At 48.5% G+C, this 21,517-nt stretch overlaps 1 protein-coding gene across 2 annotated transcripts in view; it reads right to left on the reverse strand.

The window, feature by feature from the left end:
* RAB26 (RAB26, member RAS oncogene family) overlaps window positions 1-21,517 on the reverse strand; it is a 219,860-nt gene that overhangs the window by 43,290 nt on the left and 155,053 nt on the right. For both annotated transcript variants that reach the window (XM_038417887.2, XM_038417890.2), the window contains exons 3-5: window positions 20,423-20,464; window positions 16,003-16,069; window positions 8,804-8,856 (exon numbers count right to left, since the gene is read on the reverse strand). In XM_038417887.2, coding sequence (XP_038273815.1) covers window positions 8,804-8,856; window positions 16,003-16,069; window positions 20,423-20,464 — 162 coding nt within the window. The remainder of the gene's footprint in view (window positions 1-8,803; window positions 8,857-16,002; window positions 16,070-20,422; window positions 20,465-21,517) is intronic.

Consider the following 21,517-nt stretch of genomic DNA (forward strand, 5'->3'; position numbering starts at 1 on the left):
ATTTTTCTCAACTTAACTGTGACGCTACGCCCCATAGTCTTCATAGAGATCTGGTTATATATGATATGATTATGGCATAACTAAGATGAGTTTTTTGCAAGATAGGGCATGTGAGATCTCATTGGAAAGGTGATGATTCACTGAATATGATTATCATATTTGTATGCATGTATCATTCTGGTATCTGAAGTTAGGAATATTGTCTTTGCATCTATTACAAATGTGTTTACACCTGGAGAACGCCCACTAGACAGAATGCAATCAGTCTGGATGGCCGGTTGGGAAGGGCCAATAGGGAAAACAATAGGTCTTTGAAGATGTTAATCATCTCCCACCAGGAAGTCTTCCTGGGGACACTACAAACAGCTTCTGAGTTATGGCTGGAGGGTCATGTGACCAAATCACCTGGTGCTGGACTCCATGATAATACTGGTATTTTTCCACTAACCAGGGGTGGGAACCACACTGGGAGAAAAAGGGTTCCCACCCTATGCAAAACCTATTTAAGGCAGGGGAGTGACATTGTCATGGCTGGTTCTTCATTGACTCCCCACTCAAAAAAGAGGACTGCTGGAAACCTGAGAACTAAAAGACTGGACTAGGGGAGAAGGGCTGAGCCCAGGCTAAAGGGTGTCTGGCCTGTGAAAAGGAATATCTGGAATTTTAACCTGCCTTCAAGACTCTCTGCAATCCACCTAAAACAACATTTAGGGTGAGAATTTGCTACTTCTAACCAGTTTCTTTAGTATATTAAGCTTAGTTTGCATGTTTGTTTTATTTGCTAGGTAATCTGCTTTGATCTGTTTGCTATCCCTTATAATCACTTAGAATCTATCCTTTTGTACTTAATAAACTTGCTTTTGTTTTGTCTAAAACCAGTGTGTGTGGAAATCACAACTTGGGGCAGAAAGCTGTGTATCTCTCTCTCCACATTGAGGGAGGGGGGTGAATTTCATGAGCTTACGCTGTACAGGTCCCTGTGCAGCGCAAGATGGCACAATTTTGGGTTTGCCCACTAGAGGGGGGTGTGCACTTGGGTACTGAGCAATTCCTTAGCTGAGCCTTCCCATGCAGAGCTGATCTCCGCATCTGGGTATACAGCTGCAGCTGGGTGTGTCCCTACCTGTGTGCGTGCTGGTAAAGTGCAGTCTGAAGCCTGGGGAACAGCTTGGCTGGCTTGCCTCAGCAATATAGTGTAAAGGGAGCCCGGGAAGGTGGGCCAGGCAGGCTCACTGGTACCCCAGTTCCAAGTGGCACCCTGGGGGTGGGGGGAATGACCCGTCACATAACAACCACCAAACTGAATAAAAAACAACAACAAACGTTTTTAAAGAACAAGGGCAAAATTAGCCAAGGGCTAGAATTCAGGATCTATGCAAAAAAACCCCAATTTCTGGAATAAGACGTGAACCGCTCTTTTAAAATAAAGTTTGGAGCAAACCTTTGGATTGAAACATTCCCCTACAGCACTGGGGACGCAAATCGGAGCAGCATTGTGCTAGCGCAGGAGGAACCAGTCAGTAAATCTGGGGATACATGGGGAACTGGCCTGCATTAGCTGGGGAAAATGGGAAGCCCTCTCTAAGGAGAGGTTTAAACTTTTGGCCGTTTTAACAAGCAAAGGCGGTTCTAGGAATAGGGGGGTCCAGGGTGGGGAAGCACTTTTTCTTTGGCATGATTTTCATCTTGACCGTGCTGTTTAAAAAGAAAAAAGGAAAAAGAAACCTTCTATCTTTAACTCCTTCACTGTCAGATTACGCAATGATCCCAGCTATGTGTTTTAGGAGTGGGTATGGGCATTCTAGAGAAAGGAATCCACTGAGACACTCAAAAGGTACGAATGGCAAAGATCTGCCTTTCCCAATGTTGTTGGCCCAGGATGTGGGCACCATCCATTTATATTTGCTACCCAAAAGCACAAGCATTGCACAGTCAGCCCAGAGTGGAAGCATGGCAGGGAAGTGTGGCCGTGACATTTAAAGTTAATAGGTAGGAAAGGCAAGGACAGCCAACCAACCAGCAAAAGAGCCTCTCAGAGATGCTATTCAGTCATTACATTTTCATTCTGGAGTGGACAAATATTTAAGTCAGCAGATGACTATTTTATATGTTTATGTTAATAAGGAGAGAGCCATAATTAACAGCCCCTTTGACAAGCATCGAAAGTTACTAACAAACAGCACAGCCACATGGTGCCAAAATATTTTCATCATGAAATGCCAGCACTTCGTCACTGCGCCGCCGGGCCTCAGGGCCCAGTAGGACCGAGGGAGGCGGGGAAAGGCAGTGTGCATTTCAGAGGAGCTCTCCTATGGTGGGTAAGATTGTGCCCAACCCAGCACCCATTCAGGGTCTAGCTGCTAGACCTATCACCTGTCCAGCCCCACTTTCTGCTCAAGTCTGGGGCTGTGAGCGCCAGCCCCTAAGAGGGCAGAGACTGTGGCCCTGTTGTCTCTCCTTGCTAGTCAGCAGAGCTGGTCCCATTTGGGTGTGTGTCTGTTAGAGTAACACTCAAAATGTGCATCCTGGTTTCGGAGGATAACAGCTTACTACCGCTCCCTGCCAAAGGAGTTACTTCCTAAGTTCAAACGGCAAAGGCTGTGTTTTGGTGCTGAAGGTCTGGGGTTCATGTCCTGCGGAGGGATCATGATGGGGGATGGGGTGATCCATATGCTCACTGTATTCTGTTCAACCAGCGCTGCAGGGAGGGCACACACTTTGGCACCCTATGGGCTGCGGGCTCTGAGAGCCTGTCACAGCCCAGCCCTGTCCTTTGTCTTTTAAACTAACTGGGCCAATTCCATTCCCGGACAAATGCCACTGGGTTCAACCAAATTCCCCCAGGGATGGATTTGGCTGCCTTGCATTGTTTTTCCTCATGGTTCCATGCTGAGCGGGGGTCACGAGGGACAAGAAGCCTGAAATCTGTGTGCGTTAGTCACAGGAATGACTGACCCACAGCACCCCCATGAGCCCTGGCTCCAGGGGCCACTCAGTGCAGTGGAGCAGGGGGCTGGGGCAGCATCAGGAGTTATGAATATGGGGCTGAGCCAGGCTAGTCTCAACCTGCAGCAGGAGCCCCAGAGTGCCAAACAGACCAGGAACCTGGGATGTTTAAAAACCACTGCCATTCGCTGTTAACGAGGTGCAGGCTGTGGGGACTGAGCAGGGAGCAGGCACACGGAGCAGTGCCAGAGGGAGCCACTTCCAGGGGAGCAAGTGTCTGCAGATTTTCCATGGTATTTAATGCCCCAAGGAGCCACCCGCGGATAAGCCTGGCAAAGCCAGGGGACAGAGACGCACACAGGCCCTCTCTCATCTGGTCGACTCTGAGAGCATGGCAGGCAACGGCGACTGAACCCATGGCAGGGGAGAACGCAGCACCGCTCAGTCCCACATCCCCTGCTGGGAAGATCCGACAGACAGAAAGCCCAGCTGAGCACTCCTGCCTCTCTAGCTAGCCTGGCACAGTGGGGTGAGCTGGGTGTGTGCCAATGGGGCTGGCTTGGAACCGCCCAGGGCTGTGAACTGAACCAGGGAGCTCAGCTTTGAATTCTCTCCCCAGAGCAGCTCCCGCACCCCGGGGGAACGGGCTGGAGGCAGGATGACCTGCTGGTCCGACTGCTGCACCTGGAGACCTCCTTGCCCCTCGTTTGAGTGCACAGCAACGGCCAAGCCCTTGCACTGCCCCAGCTCCCCTTTGACACAGGCTGAAGTGACACCATGTGCTCTGTGCGCCGCGCAGGGCTCCAGATGCCAAGTGCAGGGGAAACCTCTTCATCTCTGGAGTTGAAAGGCCACAAGGAAAGCTTTAAGTGGGGTCTGGTTAGACCCTGCTCTGCCTGTTCTTTTCCTCTTTCATCTCATCACCCCCTGCTCCTGCTAGAGACATCAGCACGCAGGGGAGCTCTGGGAAAGGGGTGGGACTGACCTCCCTGGAGCCGGGAACCTTTTGCTGACCCAGCAGGTACAGCAAAGGCAGCAGCAGGGAGCAATTTTTCCTTCTCTGTCCCCAGCCCAGACCTGATCTGCAGAGCCAGGAGCTCAGTCTCCAGAGCCTGTTCGGTTCCTGGCTTCTTGGCCATAATGGGGGCAGGGAGAGGGTAAGGGGGACCAATTAGTGCCAGTTGAAGTGGTGCTGCTGTAGGCTTCTACCTGCTAACAGCGGGTCTGAGCCCCCACCAGTTCGTTTCACATGTGCCATCTACCGTGCAGGCATCCGGAGATACGTTTGGCAGGGTGAGACGCTGACCTGAAGGGACCTCAATTCCAACATGACAGGGCTGGTGTCATGCCAAGGCCGACAGATTTACCCCACTTGTGAGCTCAGCTGGGAAAAGGGAAGTGTAAGAAGCCGTATAAAAGGTCGCAATAACCTACGACGACGACGACAACACACGTCAATGGGAAAAGGCACGAAACGCGAGAAAGGAAAACTGAATTCGTCCAAACAAAGAGGCCAAAAATGAATCAATCAGAATTGGTGTCAAAATTAGGCCTAACTGGGGGACACAATCCCGAGGGGGTGGTCTATTCCATCCCTCCACTCCCACTCCCTTCGTGGCTCATTATAGAAAGAGACTGTGGGGGGGGAAAGCTTCCCTTGGGGTTTTGCTGCAGTCGGCCCTTCACTGAGTGTGTGCAACCAGCTGCTCCTCCGGGTCTGATCCACGCCACCCGTCAGGCTGCGAATCCGGCATTTGATCAACATCCCAATGAGGATTATCCGCAGGAAGAAAACCAGGAGGCAGGAGCCTGCCTGGCCCATGTTTCTGATCTGACGCCAGAAGACGAAATCCCAGGGAAACACTGGGAGGGGTGGGGGAACTCAGCTGGTGTAGGGTGGCTGGGAGAACATGGCAAGGGCTGACTTATGCTACAGGTCTCACTTTGAGGCTGTTTTCAGAGTAGCAGCCGTGTTAGTCTGTATTCGCAAAAAGAAAAGGAGGACTTGTGGCACCTTAGAGACTAACAAATTTATTTGAGCATAAGCTTTCGTGAGCTACAGCATCCAATGAAGTGAGCTGTAGCTCACGAAAGCTTATGCTCAAATAAATTTGTTAGTCTCTAAGGTGCCACAAGTCCTCCTTTTCACTTTGAGGCTAACTCCAAAGGGGGATGAAAGCAGAGGGAGAGGATACGAAGGGCTGGGAAATGAATGCCACGTTTGAGAAGGTACTTGAGGTCAGGGGCTGCATTTCAATAGGTTCCGTGTTACTCTATGCTATGCCAGAGGGCAGGTGGATCCCTGGCTCCTTATCTGGGCAGGGCTGCTTTTGGAGCATACGACTGGCTCAGTCAAGCATGGGCACCACTTGGGAATAAGGCTGTTTGCGCCAAAGGAAAATGTCCTGAGAGTGACCAGCCCCATGCTATGCAGAGCGCAAGATTCCCCGGGGGCGATTCCTGCAGCCGGGTCTGAACCGTGCAGTATAGAAACAATCATGCGGGCTGGAGGTGCCTCATGCTACCTGCTTAAGACATAAGTTTGGGACTGTGACCAGATGCAGCATGGATGAGCCCTGGCAGAAGAGCGAAGGGAGTCAGACAGCAAACATGCCGAAGCCTGGAGGGCTCGGTCCAGTTCACCAACTACTAAATAAACCCACTCCCATTGACCAAAAGTGCTTCGCCCTCTGCCAGACGGGTGGAAAACACTTTACGGACAGCTCCCATTGGCAACAGCTGGAGCTGCTGATGCTCAGCACCGTGTGAAAATCAGGGGCTGGGTGTCTGAGTTCGCCCCCCCAAACCAAAGCTCCCAGGGTTCGAGGACACTATGGGGAAGGCTGGCCTGTGGGATTTGCTCACAGCCCTGCAGGGCGTCCATGGCAGAGCCCAGATCTCCAGATCCCCAAGCGGCAAAGGGAGGCTTCTGCACGAGCAGTGACCCTGTCAGCGAGCAATTTCCATTTCCCCAGGAAGGAACCCCAAGGCTCGTTCAGACCCGAGTCGTGGCTCCCCCAGCATGGAGCCAGCATAAGGTCTAAGTGGGAGAGAGGACACTTACTTCCAAAGCAAATCACTCCGCCAGCCCCACTGGAATTACAGACCCAAAGATCCTCTATTTAGCTTTCCATTTACTTCTCTGCTAAATTGCTGCCCTCACCACGTGGCACTTTCCTGGATTGGTAACAGCCACTTTCTGGGGGCCTCTCACTCCCCCTTCCTGCAAACCTCCTCCTGCATCCAGGGGCTTTGCAAGTACAGCTGCGTGACCGAGAGCCATCCTAGGAACCTCTCCCCTCTAGGGGCCTGCAAAGAGCTCAGCCACAAGGAGTAGGCCCAGGATGGGAGAAATGGCACCCTCCTCTCCCAACCCACCTGGTGCCCAGGCTACCTGAGCACTCAGGCCGCGTCCACTCCCTGTGGGCCCAGTTTCAGCCAGCGCCGGCGTTAGGGGTTAGCAAGTAGGGCAACTGCCCGGGACCCCATGCCACATTGGCCCCACAAAGCTAAGGTGCTCTGTGGGGCTCGGGCTTCAGCCCCAGGCAGCGGGGTTCGGCCTTCAGCTTTCTACTCTGGGCCCCAGCGAGTCTAACGCCGGCCCTGGTTTCAGCAGATGCTCACTGGGCACAGAACCATGGGTCCTGGCTGTGTTGTGCAGATGCGGGGAGCAGGATAGAGCTGTAGAGACACACAGGCACCTCAGAATATCTCGGGGCAGGGTCCCCACTGGCCAGCCTCCCTCCGAGCAGAAGCACTTCTGAGCCTGGCACAACTGCTCAGGGGGCAGGGCTGGGCCTCAGGTTTGGCAATGGGTCCATCTATACAATTCCCTTTGCCCGACTGAACCCTAGATGGTCCCTATAAACAAAAGACAGTGCTCTGCAAGGAGGGCCCCAAACAGAGGTGCCTCTCCCACACAATGCAGGGTTTGGTGCCACCACCCTTGGATACCATAGCACCATTCCTGGCAAGGGCCAGGCAACGGACCTTGCACCAAGAAGGGACAAATTCTGCAGCATGAAATCCCTGAGGAGCAATGGGAGAGAGAGAACATACCAGCTGCATGGCCCTGGGGGGAAGGCTAGAGCTCGGCTCCTGCAGTTTAACAGCATGCAAAGATATTCCTGGACCTGCCAGAGGAGTCTGGGGAGCCTTGCTGGTACTGAAGGGATGGAGGCAGGGTTAAACTCATGCTCGTGTGGGGAATTCTGGCAACAAGCTGGGATGCTTTGGCCCAATACATACATGCTCATGCAGCCACCAGATGGCAACCTCACAGACACATAGCAGGGCTCTCTCATCCCAAATGGTGCCAGCTGCCCATTCACTCAGCCTCATTACATGATGGAAAACAAACTGAGTCACCATCAAGTCAAGCCTGGAATTCACACAGGGCCTAACCCGGAGATGTCAGGATATGCCCTGAGCAAGGTGGATCACTTGATGATGACCTGTTCTGTTCATGGTCTCTGGGGCACCTGGCATTGACCACTGTTGGAAGACAGGATACTGGGCTGGATGGGCCTTTGTAAAGGAGAAGATACGTGGTGCGGTGTAGTTGCTGTGCGCGATGGGGGAATTGCAGTCAGAACTCTACAACTCGGGCCCTTGGCTGCATGCAGCCCTCTTTTGGTGCAGGGAAGATGGGGAAGGGGTAAGAGCAAGACCTACTTTAATCCTCTGTCATCTCCTTACAATCTCAGGAGGCACAAGGTGATTGGATAAAGATAGTAACATCACCAGGAGCCAAGCACCTCAATATTATGTGAGCTTTGGATACTCCTGGCCTTTAATGTGACACACTAAACTCAGTGCTTGTAAATGGAAAGGCCTGGGAGACTTAGTTTGCCCAGTTGGGATTCTACATTGTTTTGCCGTCAGCCCGCTTGGAGCGTCCATCCAATGCCGCCGACCATGGAGGACACGACCCGCCAGGGAAGCGAGAGACAGGAATCAGATGCCACCACGGTCGCTACTTCCCAGTGCTTCTTCCAAGCAGAGTCTCAATTTCACCAAGCCAAAATTCCCCCGCCTGGCCAATGAGGAGGAGAGACTCAGAGGCTTTAAGGCCAGAAGGCACCGTTGTGATCATCTAGTCCGACCTCCTGCACATCGCAGGTCATAGAACCTCACCCACCCACTCCTGTAATAGGCCCCTAACCTCTGGCTGAGTTACTGACATCCTCAAATCATGGTTTAAAGATTTCAAGTTGCAGAGAATCCGTCATTTACACTAGTTCAAACTTGCAAGCAACCTGTGCCCCATGCTGCAGAGGAAGGCGAAAATCCCCCACAGTCTCGGCCAATCTGACCTGGGGGAAAATTCCTTCCTGACCCCAAATATGGTGATCAGTTAAACCCTGAGCATGTGGGCAAGACCCACCAGACACACACCTGGGAAAGAATTCTCTGTGGTAACTCAGAGCCCTCCCCACCTAGCGTCATACTCTGCTGCAGAAGAAATGGAACCAGTTCTAGTTTCAGCAGTCAGGGGATAGTGGGGGATGCTTTATGGGCTTTTTAAACAGTTCTCACATAAGAGGCCAAAAACTTAGTGGACTTGAAAATGCTCTAATCAGAAAGATCCATCATGAACACAAAACATAGGCTCCTGTAGCGTAGCGTAACGTAGAGCAGTTCATCTACGTTACAGCAAGGAGTGAAGTGTGTTTGTGCATCTCCCCCACTCCCCACCCGGTGTGTGAGCATAACACAGATGTGTGAAATACTTGTAGTGAAACATGAATCCACCCATCATTTGAGTTTTTCTGTACTGTATTACAAATGCAAAACAGGTCCTCTTTTCACGAACACGAATCACATTCCACATGGGACCTGACCGTGTCCAACTTACTTGGATGTTGTCAAACGATGCTCTATTTGTAACATCATACAGCAGTAACAAAGCTGTGGAGAGAGGAAAAGACACAGTTAATGCAGGGAATTGCTTGCTGAATGGTCACAGGGGTTTTGTTTGTTTGTTTTGCCTTTTACAGCAAGAGGTTTTCAGGATGATGAAACTGAATGCTGAGAAATGCAAAGTAATGCACAGTAGAAAACATAAGCCCAACTGTACATGCAAAATAATTGGTCTATAGTTAGCCGTTATCACTCAACAAAGACCTTGGAGTCATCATGGCTAGCTCTCTGAAAACATCTGTTCAACGAGCAGACCGTCAAAAGAGCGACCAGAATGTTGGGAACCATTAAGAAAGGGAGAGAGAAGAAGACATAAAATATCATAATGCCACTATACAAATCCATAGCATGCCCACGCATTTAATACTGTGGGCAGTTTTGGTCACTCCAGCTAAAATATATATTAGAATTGGAAAAAGTAAAGAGAATGGCAACAAAAATGATCGGGGAATGGAACAGCTTCCATGTGAGGAGAGATTAATAAAACTGGGACTTTTCATCTTAGAAAACAAACAACTAAGGGGGGATATGACAGAGGTCTGTAAATTATCACCGGCGTGGAGAAAACAGAGAAGGACGTGTTATTTACCCCTTCACATAACACAAGAACCGGAGTCACCCAATGAAATAAGGCTTAAATAAGGCAGCAGGTTTAAAACAAACACAAGGAAGCATTTCCTCACACCACACACAGTCAATCTGGAACTCATTGCCAGGAGATGTTGTAAAGGCCAAAAGTATAACTGGGTTCAAAAAAGCATTAGAGAAGTTCATGGAGGATAGGTCCAACAATGGCTATTAGCCAAGATGGTCAGGGACGCTCTGGGTGTCCCTAAACCTCCAACTGCCACAAAATGGGACTGGACAACAGGTGATGGGACGCTCAATAATTGCCCTGTTCTGTTCATTCCTTCTGAAGCATCTGGCACTGGCCACTGTCAGAAGACAGGACACTGGGCTAGATGGACCACTGATCTGACCCAGTGTGGCAATTTTTACATTCTTAGGTTCATGCAAAGAGACAAAAGCTTTGTACTTGTAGTATGTGTTTTACTGAAATCATTAGTATCTCTCACAATGGGTTAGGAAATCATGAAGGCACCCTCCATAGAACAGCCTTCTTTCTGTAGATTTAAGTCCATAGTAGGAGCTTTCTCAGCTATGCAAAACTTGCATGGGAATTGCACCAGTCTCCAGAGAGCCTGGGACACCCAGCAGCAAGTGCCAGGACAAGCAGCATTCTGAACTCTCCCTGCCACAGCACTGCCTGGGGGAAGACACTGAAGATGCAGCTTGTCCTTTTAAGGAGATATTAACACCCCAGGTGCAGTATGCAAGCTCCCCCCTCGCTGGTTGAGGAGGCAGCTGGGGACTGGGAAAGCAACTGGCAATTTTAGATAACTGTCATTGACAATAAAGTAGCACCCGAGGCCCCATTGTGCTGGGCACAGGAATGTGCCTACGATCCAGGAAAGTCAGAGTCCAGAAAGAAATGACCAAAATCTTGGCAAGGACGATGAACAGAGATGACACATCTGCATAGCGCCTTCACAGACTGGTCTACAACACCTTGGGCCTGATTCTCACGTGTACTCCTTCATGACTGCCCGACGGGGACCAAGGGGCCTTCGTGTGAATGAGAAATCGGGCCCTTTCTATAGGTAATATTCAGTTGTAAATGACACAGGGCAAGAACGGGAACTTCCCAGGCATCTCATTCAGGAGCCAAGCGTCCTGTGCTTTATCACAGTGGTTTACGCAAGTGCCTCTCTCGCCTGGTCGGTAACCTCTTCCCATGATGCTCCTCTGTCGCTCAGGGAGAATCTTACAGGAACAGCTCAGGCTAGGGGCAGAAGGGCCGTCTCCCTCTTTCATGTATCACATGAAACAACTGGAAGAACGCACAACACAAGGGAAAAAATAGCAGAGGCCAAACTACTACTACCCCCTGGGGGAGACCCCAAATGGACAAGCCTGCTCCAGCACAATGCACCAGTCAGAGTGGTGTGCTATATGTCCGGGGGCTTGGTACCTCAGTGTGCCAAAGACGAGAAAGGACTGGATGACAGGGGAGAATGAGAATGCAACAGCGAGCCTTTAATGGCTAAACACTGGTTTGAATCCTGGCCAGGTTGGTGGTGAATGATCAAAACCCACCCCTAGCTAATGGCTGTTCAGTGGCTTATGTTTGCATATTACAATTGGCAACAACTGGTCCCTTGAAGGGGGACTCAGCAAGAAGTGCCAGGGACCAACTTTGGCGATGGAGATTGTCCTCTCGGATGGGGCCCCCTCCAGGGTCACATGGGGGTACAAGGGCAGTGCAGTGTGGGGGAGTCTTACATTGCTGCTGCATCTGCAGGTAGAGAATTCAGCTACCAGGGGTCTCAATTCAGCAACCTTCACAAGCCCTAGAGGCCTGCTCCAACTCCCATTTCAGGTAGGAGAGCTTTGTCTGGCGCAGGATCGAGGCCTTTCAGGCAATTCCACGCCCCTCCCTGCAGACTGCGTTCTGAGTGCCTGGCTTAATCACATATTCTGTCTTAAACGAATATGGAATTAAAATGCAACCTCCAGAGTTCCACTTGCTTTTGCATTTTAACATCAGCCTCGCAGATAAAAAAAATAAATCAGCGGTCAGCCGGGGGCAGGGGGACCCGCCCTGACACTCCCCTGTCCCTGTTCTCTATTGCAGTGCGCTGCTCCATTCCCTCTCAGAGAGGAACAAGAAAACTCCCCCTTGCCCCCTGAAAAGTGAAACTCAAACCCTGTCTCTCCATCACTCCCCTCCCACCCCCAATTCCCCCAGTCCTCCCTGGCACCCAAACAAGGGGATGTACGAGAACATTAGCTCTAGGGCTAGTCGCCAGCCAGTCGTCCCCTTGCTGCCACTGCCCTACCACATCTACAGATGCTGCAGATAGGTGCGCCTAGAATCACACTGGGGCCACAAAGTCTGGATGAAGATCCCAACTTCAGCAAAGTCCAGGACCGCTTGGGTGCAGGGGGTTTGGTTGAGATACTGACTACAGGGCTGGTAAACTGCTGGGAAGCATCCCCTAAAACTAACCTACAAAGTGCCCAAGTACAACATGCCCGACGTACAAAGGACACCGTGTCTTACGAAAGAAATCAATTCTCTGAAAGGACGGTGAGCTGCCGTTCTTTCTCCAGCATTGTTCATGGGTACATGTAATATTGGCTTGAGACTGCTCAGGGAGCCAAAGCTTTACATCCCAGTTCCTCTAAAAGTCTATGCTTTATTTCTGTGACTGAGAATAAAATAGTTACAGTAAATTGGAATAAATGAATAAAAACCCGTGTAAGTCACTAACTCACGATTCCGAATTTCACACAAAGTAACAGCAAAGGTTCTCCTAACACACTGGCTATCATCACAACAAAGCAACTATAACATTATCCCCTATCTGGCTGCACTCAGAATCATTCACAGTGAAATAGTGACACCCAAAAGCCAAATCCTTACTCAAGACAGACTGATGGGGAGTTTTGCCAAGAAAAGACCACCCGCATGCCAACAAAGCACCAGAACCACAGGTACATGATATGCCAAGGCCAGGATGATGCTCGGGATATTAGCTTGGCATGTTCCTTGCAATGCACCGTGATTTTTGCAGGTCTTCCATTGGCTACATGTGATCCTTGCCCTTTCACCAGCATGGGGCCCTCTGCACATGAGTAAGCTTAATTCCCGAGACCATCTCCCGAGAGTACTCTCATTCTGTCGAACAGGACAAAGGCGCTGACTAAATGTGGACTGTTTAGAAGTCAGACGGGTTGCTCAGTGGGGGAAGGTTAATCTTCATTTCACAGAAGGAAAGCATCTGTAGATATCACTGGGTTGCAAAGGAAGAGTTCCAGTTTGCTGTGATCAATGCACTTAAAGCCAGCTGGCTTTTCCTCCAAAGAAAGCACGCCTGAGATATCACCTAACAGTCAGAGGCACTGAGATAAACTAAGCACACAGCCTGCAGGTACACCGGCTTGGGGATGTGAACTTGTCTGCTCTCTCAATCCAAGCGGTCAGCCATGTTCAGAATGTGGGCGGAAGACCCGCAAGGAAAATAGCAGGAACCGTAAGAAATGGTGTTGGTGGCTCAGTAAATAAAAGATTTGTGGGTTGTGGTGGAGAATCAGCTGAACAAGGGTCGCCAGTGCGATGTTGTGGCCAAAAGAGCGAACGTGGGAATCTCGAGTAGGAGCAGAGAGGTTATTTTGCTTCTGCATTTGGCACTGGTGCGACTGCTGCTGGAATACTCTGTCCAGTTCTGGTGCCCACAATTCAAGAAGGAGATCGATGAACTGGAGAGGGTTCAGAGAAGAGTCATGAGAATAATTAGAAAACATGTCTTATAGTGATAGACTCCAGGGGCTCAATTGATCTAGTTTAACAAAGAGAAGGTTAAGGGGTGATTTGATCACAGTCTATAAATACCTACACAGGGAACACACATTTAATAATGGGCTCTGCAGTCTAGCAGTGAAAAGACATGATCTAAAGACTGCAAGCTGAAGATACACAAATTCAGACTGGAAATAAGGCCTAAATTTTTAACAGTGAGAGTAATTAACCACTGGAACAATTTACCCAAGGTCATGGTGGAGTCTTGATCACCAACAATTTTGAAACCGAGATTGGAGTTTTCGAACAGATTTGCTGTAGGAATTATTTTGGGGCAGTTCTCTGGCCTGTGTTACCCAGGAGGTCAGATTAGAGGATCATAATGGTCCCTTCTGGCTTTAGAACCTATGAATCTTTGCCCCAAGTTGGTACTGAGCCGTTGCCCCAGCAGAGCACTCTTGGGGGCTCGGTCTTACCTTTTGCACACAGCTCAGGGCTTAACTATTTGTGGTTAGAGATGGTCAAAGTTTTCCCATGGAAAAATGGGGGTTCATTGAAAAAAATCAGCCTTTTTTTTGAGAGAGAGGGAGAGAGAGAGAGAGAGAGAGATTTCAAAGGGAAACTTTGAAATTAAACATAGTTTGGAATTGAATTTTTTTTAAAAAACAAAAACTTTGGAAGTTTTAGGCTTTTGTTTTCTCCTCTCCGTTTTTTGGTTTTTCACCTTTCAGTGTGATACAATGAGTGCTGGCGATAGCTAGGGCTTTCCTCCTCCCCTCCTGTTTCCCATTTTTCAGTCAGATTTTTCAAAGATTTCTCCATCTTTGGAAATGTTACAGAGTGGAAAAAGAAAAAGAAAAGAAAAGGAAAAAGGGGTGAAGAAAATACTACGCATCATTCCCTGTATTGCATTCACTGGCAACCGAAGAAAACAAGAACTGGGAAGAAAAAGGAAAACGTCAAATTTTCAATTTTTTCAGAATTTCTTAATGACAAAAGTTGTTTCATTTTGAAATTTTCCTGTGAAACACTGAAAAATTTCAAACCAATATTCTGCCTGAGATGGTGTATGTGAAAAATACGATTTTTTTTTTAGACATCCTCTGACAAGAGAGCCCAGGGTACTGCCCAAATTCCCACTTGGGTGATTCCATTTTCCTGTCTTAGATCCCTCTGCAAAGACCTGGGATTCTCCTTCATTTCCTCCCTGAAATTTTGAGCAACAGCTGCATTCTCCCCAGCCTCCCCGAAGATTCCTGCATATACCGTTTGTCAAGCACTCTTGGGTCATCCTCAAGGAAAGGAGCTGCATAAATGTCTGTCATTATTACAGCTCATTTCACTTGGAGCTACAAGAACCTGCTGTTCAGTAATCATTTCCCAGGTGGGACCCACCAGTGTCTCATCTTCTCTTGACAGATCTATGGCACTTCCGTTCACTTTGACTGGAGCTCCCTGGGCAGAACCGGAAGAGAAGAGGTTGGCCTGGAGATGGCTTAACTGAGGGGTGCGGATGCTCTGGCAGAGGAAACTCAAAGGGAGAGCGTACCAAATCATTAGAGCTCCTTCCAGCTCTGTCCCTATTGGCCGTTTGTTACCGCAGAGATTTCGTCACTACAGAATGGTAGGAGATCTGGCTTCTGAGACCTACAGGCAGGATCTAGGGGGGTGGCTTGAAGGAATAACAGCAGCTGAATGCCTGGCTTCCCTCATATATGGGGTTTACTGTTCTGTTCAATGGCTTTCAGCACCCCAACTCTACAATTGTTCCACCAGCCCTGCCCACAGCTGTTAAACACCCACTCGGGTTGGGCCAGACCCCCATTGGCAAAGGGTGGGTTCTGAGCGTGAAAGACAAAATCTTGCATGGGGGCTGCACTGGAGTCTTTCCAAGGACCAATCATTCCATTCACATGAGGAGCAAGCTAAACCTGGCACAGGTGAGAATGAGCCCAGCTCCCTTAAAGGGTCAGTTCCCCCTGACAGCCTTCAACAGAACCTTGCCAATTTCCATCAGCAGAGGATCTTAAATGTGAAACTAACCAGTCTATGTTCCTTGCCCCAGAGAAGGGCAGCCAGGGCTTGAGCCCACACCGTAGATTTCCTCGCTGACTCCAACAGAGGCAGGATGAGGCCGAAAATGAATCAATTTCATCTTTTAAAATTCTTTCCATTTAAAAATCACCTGCATTTCTGGTACTAATGCTAGGAATGAAGGGTGTTTTCAGGTGCTAACAGTGTCTTCTTTCAATAACAGCTCCGTAAAATAGTGTGGTGTGGGAGGGGTGACATTTGCTCAGTTACTGAGGAGCTCGATAATATAGAGGAGATCATTTTAAATCTTCCTGGGAGATTTTTTTTTTTAAAATGATGGACTCCCTTCCTGCCATGCTGTGCCCAGGATGACCAGATGTCCTGGTTTTATAGGGACAGTCCTGATATTTGGGGTTTTGTCTTATATAGGTGTCGATTACCCCCCCTATCCCCTGTTCCCAGTTTTTCACACTTGCTATCTGGTCACCTTAGCTGTGCACCAGACACACCAGCAGCAGGCTGGGGCAAAGAAACCAGGAGAGGAAAGTGACGCTAACACAGAGCTGACTAGACTTTCTGCCCAGCCTGAGCAAGGAGAACAAACTCAAACAGCAGTAACAGGGACCCGCAAGGAGCATGACGCTCTGTGTGGATCCATGATCCCGGGAGCCCTTAACACTGTCCCTTTAAACTCTATTTGGCCCCCCTAGAAAAAGGGAGCGCAGAGAAGCTCTTACCATGGGCATCTCGGTAATAGGCGTGAGTGACGCTGCGGAACCTCTCCTGCCCCGCGGTGTCCCAGATCTGAAAAGGGCAAATACAGGGCACCATCAGACACAATGCAAGATGCTTAAACCAGCCCAGGCTGCTCTGGGAGCTGGAAGGATACACTGGGATCCTTTGTTTTCCTTTTAAAGATGTTTAATTTCTTTTAAGTTTAAAATGAATGAAGGGGGAGGGGCTAGCTAGAGCTGCTCCAAGGACTCCAGAGAAGCAATGGAATGAGGATTTTGGAAGCCTCCTGCTTAGTCACACGTTGAAAGGGACCTGCAGTCTCCAAATCATCCCTGCACCAATGTGCTATCAAGATGGCAGCTTCTGATTGGATTGCTAATTATTGTTTTAATTCTACTATAAAGTTACCCCTTTTGACTCAAGTGGATACCCAAAAATGTTGGGGTCCTGTGGGTTGATCCAGTTAGAAATTATGACTGCACAGCCTTTGTAAAGAAACAGGTTTGCATCAAAAGAAGCACCTGATTCAAAGTCCTGTTTCTTTGAACCCAGCAGGAATCAAGCAACAGGAGGTCATGTCTTTGCTCATCGCTCCCAGCCTCTTTCAGACAACACTCTGCCCAAAAGCGCTCTCCCGGCTTTTTACAGTGCCACACTCCCAGTGTGACTGCTCTTGGCTTTTCTGCCCCTTATCTCTCAGCTTCTCTGGTCTTTCTGATGCTTTCTCAGACACACGCGCCTTCACAAAACAATAGCCAGTGAACCCCCTTTGCCGAAGTGCCTTGCTGTGGGTGGTGACATGGGCCCGTGTATGCGGTGGCGGTTGTTACTGTTTCAGCTACAGGTAACTTCATTGTCTTTTACCACTCTATTCAATGAAGGGCTGAGGTCACAGCCAACCCATAATAGTATGGAAGCCACCTTTTCACAGATTTGCTCTTTGTGCTTAGTGATCAGAATCTCTTTCCTTTCAGCCCACCTGTGAGCTGGCCCAGCCAAGGGGTTGTGTATGCAATTACACCACAAAGCCTTTGCAAATCTAGCCAGTTAGTTCTATTTGTTATTACTTCTTTGCTAGGTGTTGGCCACAGGCAGGTTCTGGTTCACTCATGCTGTCACCACAAGCTACTCCTTCCATGTCTCCATCCCGCCAAGAGAAGCACCATGGAAAATGGTCCACTCAGCGCCTGATGGCTTCATATCCTGACATGCCACGTACCGCAGGCTGAAGTGACTCAGAGCTGGGAGTTCAGCAGTCTGCTCACATGTGAGCAACACCAGCTGTCAGAGCGATGGAGGGAACATTGCGGGTTTCAGCAACGATGGGAGAAAAATTAAGACCCAACCAGATATTCTTTTGGAAAATAAATATAAAATCCAGTGACAATGCGCACTCCTGAGAAAATGACTTTAACGTTTCATTTCAACAACAATTCATGGTCTGATCTATTCACACATGATTAATTTGCAACAGGGGGATGTTTGTAGGGCTAAGAATAGAAAAAGTGACAAGTGCAATAAATATTTAAGAGGCGCGTCACCATTCTTCAGCATCTCTGAATACCGAAATGATGGCTTTTGACAAATGGCCTACAATGCCTCCTTAATCGAAAATCCATTTGCTGAATGGATGTGTGGGGACCTACTAATTGAATTTATCAGTTTTTAATGCAGTGTTGTGTTTGCACAGAAACACCCAATCCTATTGGGGGAAAAGGAGAGTTCATGTTATTAGTTAGCTTCCGGCAACGAGGTCACAGAAGACAGCCAGATCTTGTGGCATTACAGCAGCTCAGATTCTTTTGGAACTGAAGATGTTGAGTTGAGATAACATGGGGCCGGGATGGATCAGGGGACTGGGTAACAGTGTCTTTCACCATGGAGTCTTTGACTTCAAGGGTCTTGTCTGCACCAGGAATTAACTTGGATTTCAGCCATCATAATGCACTGCCATTGCAGACAAGGAAAGACATGATTTAGACCAGTGGAACCCTGGTGTCTATTCTGTTCTATATAGGTTCTTATACCCAAAGCTTATCACCATAATATCTGAGCATCTTCCAGTAGTGTATTAAGCAACATGTTTGTTCTCTCATCTTCTCCCTGGGGGAGAAGTGGGTACAATGGAGTGTCTTGTTTTGGTAGAGTTTTAAGATATGGGTTTTTGTTTTTAAATATACACGTTCAAGTAGGGATGGCCCCCAGCAGTTTTAGTTGTGGCTTTCCTTGTCTGCATGGGTGCAATTAAATCAGCAGCTGAAATCAAGGCTAATGCCAAGTATATACAAGATCCAAGTAACTGATTTGAATCGGGGCTGAGTCCAATCAGAATTTATTCTCACCCAGTGGTGGTTCAGTTGCCAATGTGGAAAGAGTTGCTGGGTTTAGACCAGTGTCCCCAGCAGAAGAATAACCAGCAGGGAGGTCAAGGAGTCAATGGACCATGGAGACTAGCCTCCCCTCCCTTCCCCAAGTGACCCCTCACCATGAGGCTTGAGGGGCATTGGCGGAGAAGGCAGGGGAAGCTTGCACTGTGGCCAGCTATGCTGTACTTGTTTAATGGTGCACAGAGGCCTGTCTCCAGAGATGCCTCTCAGCAACGCCGAAAAAATTTCCCACTAAAGCTATTATAAAGACAAAGAAACAGGTAAATAGTCACAGAGGAACTAATGCAAAATCAAAACTGCCAAAGCTATTCCGCCAACTGCTGCTCCCCAGCGTGTGGCTGATGCTTTGTTTGGTGTTAGATATTGCTGATTTCATTACCCTGCTGCACATGTTCGAAAGTCACTTGCAGACGGGAGAGAGCACTCTGGTACGTTCCTTACATCTCTTGCAAAACTCCAGATTCCCTGGGGAGACCATACACTGGGGAACCGTGTTAAGAAAGCCCAACAGATATGAAAGCCAACCTTGCTGGGAATTCTTCAGCCTGAGCAGATCTGAATTCAGCTCCATTACATGTGTTCAGAGGTCTGTATTGTCTTGCTCCACCAGCGTACTTGTGATTGTTTGATGGTCTCCTAGCCTATGCTGTGATGGCAACAGTGGAGGTGGGGGATCCCTTTTTAAACAGCAGAGGTCTAACTAGCCCCAAGTAGAGTGGTACCAACACCTCCTACTGGATATGAGTCAGCAGTGTCCTGGATATGAGTCAGCAGTGTGCCCTTGTTGCCAAGAAGGCCAATGGCATTTTGGGTTGTATAAGTAGGGGCATAGCGAGCAGATCGAGGGACGTGATCGTTCCCCTCTATTCGACACTGGTGAGGCCTCATCTGGAGTACTGTGTCCAGTTTTGGGCCCCACACTACAGGAAGGATGTGGATAAATTGGAAAGAGTACAACGAAGGGCAACGAAAATGATTAGGGGTCTAGAGCACATGACTTATGAGGAGAGGCTGAGGGAGCTGGGATTGTTTAGTCTGGAGAAGAGAAGAATGAGGGGGGATTTGATAGCTGCTTTCAACTACCTGAAAGGGGGTTTCAAAGAGGATGGCTCTAGACTGTTCTCAATGGTAGCAGATGACAGAACGAGGAGTAATGGTCTCAAGTTGCAATGGGGGAGGTTTAGATTGGATATTAGGAAAAACTTTTTCACTAAGAGGGTGGTGAAACACTGGAATGCGTTACCTAGGGAGGTGGTAGAATCTCCTTCCTTAGAGGTTTTTAAGGTCAGGCTTGACAAAGCCCTAGCTGGGATGATTTAACTGGGACTTGGTCCTGCTTTGAGCAGGGGGTTGGACTAGATGACCTTCTGGGGTCCCTTCCAACCCTGATATTCTATGATTCTATGATTCTATGATTCCTGTGACTTGCATGCTATGCTTCTGTTAATACAACCTAAAAATGAATTTGCTTTTTTTGCAACAGCATTGCATTGCCGACTCATGTTGAAGCTCTGATCCACCACAGCTCCTAGATCCTTCTCAGCAGTGCTGCTGCCAAGCCAGTTATCCCCCATTCTGTATTTGTGCATTAGGTTTTTCTTCCCTCAGTGCAGGACCTTACATTTGTCTTTGTTGAATTTCATTTTGCTGTCTATAGCCCAGTTCTCCAATATATCAAGATCCCTCTGAATTTTAGCTCTATCCTCAAAGTGCTGGCCAAACCCCCAGTTTAGTGTCATCTGCAAATGTGATCAGTGTGCTCTCTAGTCCTACATCCAGGTCATTAATAAAGAAGGTAAACAACCTAAACAAGCTATCCTTTAAAACTAAACCCAATCCAAACCAACGTGTCAGTTCTTTCTCTCTTTTTTTTTTTTTGGGAAGTGCAGAAAGGTTTCATGAAGCCCTTGATCAACTGTGGGTATTGATAGGGTGCTAGGTACCATAGCCAGCAGCACTAAGCCCCACAGCAAACAAGCTGACATGGACGAGTGCAGGTTCATGCAGAGCTGACGAATGTGGGTCAGGGGCTTACCTGCAGCTTTACCTTCACTGCATCCACATTTAAGACTTTATTCTGAAAGAGAAAATAAAAGAATGATGAGAACTCTGTACAAAACAGATTTAGACAAAGTTACAACAGCAAATGGATTTGCCCCATCTTGTTTTGTTGCACTGACATTTTATTAGTTTGTATGGAACCGGCCAAAAAATACTTAAGATTTTCCTAGGTAACTGTCACACTTCCATATTGTATTGATTAAGAACAACAGCCTTTCAGTTATGCAGCCCCTTTCATCCAAAGCACTTTACCAGCTAATGCCTGGAGAGAGATCACTGCAGCTAGTGCTGGGGAAAAACACAGCAATGGTTTAGCAGTGTACATCAACCCCACACAGTAATGTAGTGAGAACTTTAGGTAGGCAGAATGTAATTGTTCAGAGTGGAAGTTAGCAGGGCACTGGGGTTACTGACCCTTATGAAGGCAGTCAGCAGACTGAAAGACTGTTCCTGCCAGCACATTCTGGGAGTTGAGTTCTGAGTTCTCAGTCACTGGCACATTGCTCTCACACCTCTGCTTCCCCATCTACAAAGGGGAGATCATAACAAACTTCTTCACAGGAGGGTTTAAGTCATTACACATGCTTTGTGCGCTAGAGAACACACACTAGAGGGCATTCAAAGCACCACCAGCAAATGGGTCTGCATTACACCAGCTTTCAGCCAACACAGGGCTGTCAGATTTGATCCTCAATAAAAGTCCTTGCGGCCACAACAGGAAGGTTTTCTTCCATTCCTGGTAAGCTTGCTAGTTCTGACCTCTGGGATCCTGCCCCAGCACTGCCCTACAGCACAGTCCATGGTGTTAATGCACAATATTAAACTGAAAGCTATAAACAAGGTCACGATCGTCAGAAGCGGCATGTCCTTTGCTGGGGTGTCGCACCAGGGGAAGATACAGAGGTGTGTCAATTTAGCTGCCTGAAGTGGGCATGAATGAGATGTCTCAGAGAAAACACTCCATAAGCACAGGCACCTTCAGGTGTCTGGTCATGGGAGAGACTGGCGTGACCTTGTCACACCTGCAGCCGTGATGTCCTGGTGACATCTGAAGAGCAGTGTCAATCAC

This window comes from Dermochelys coriacea, chromosome 10 (genome assembly GCF_009764565.3).
Source record: "Dermochelys coriacea isolate rDerCor1 chromosome 10, rDerCor1.pri.v4, whole genome shotgun sequence".
Classification (NCBI taxonomy): domain Eukaryota; kingdom Metazoa; phylum Chordata; order Testudines; family Dermochelyidae; genus Dermochelys; species Dermochelys coriacea.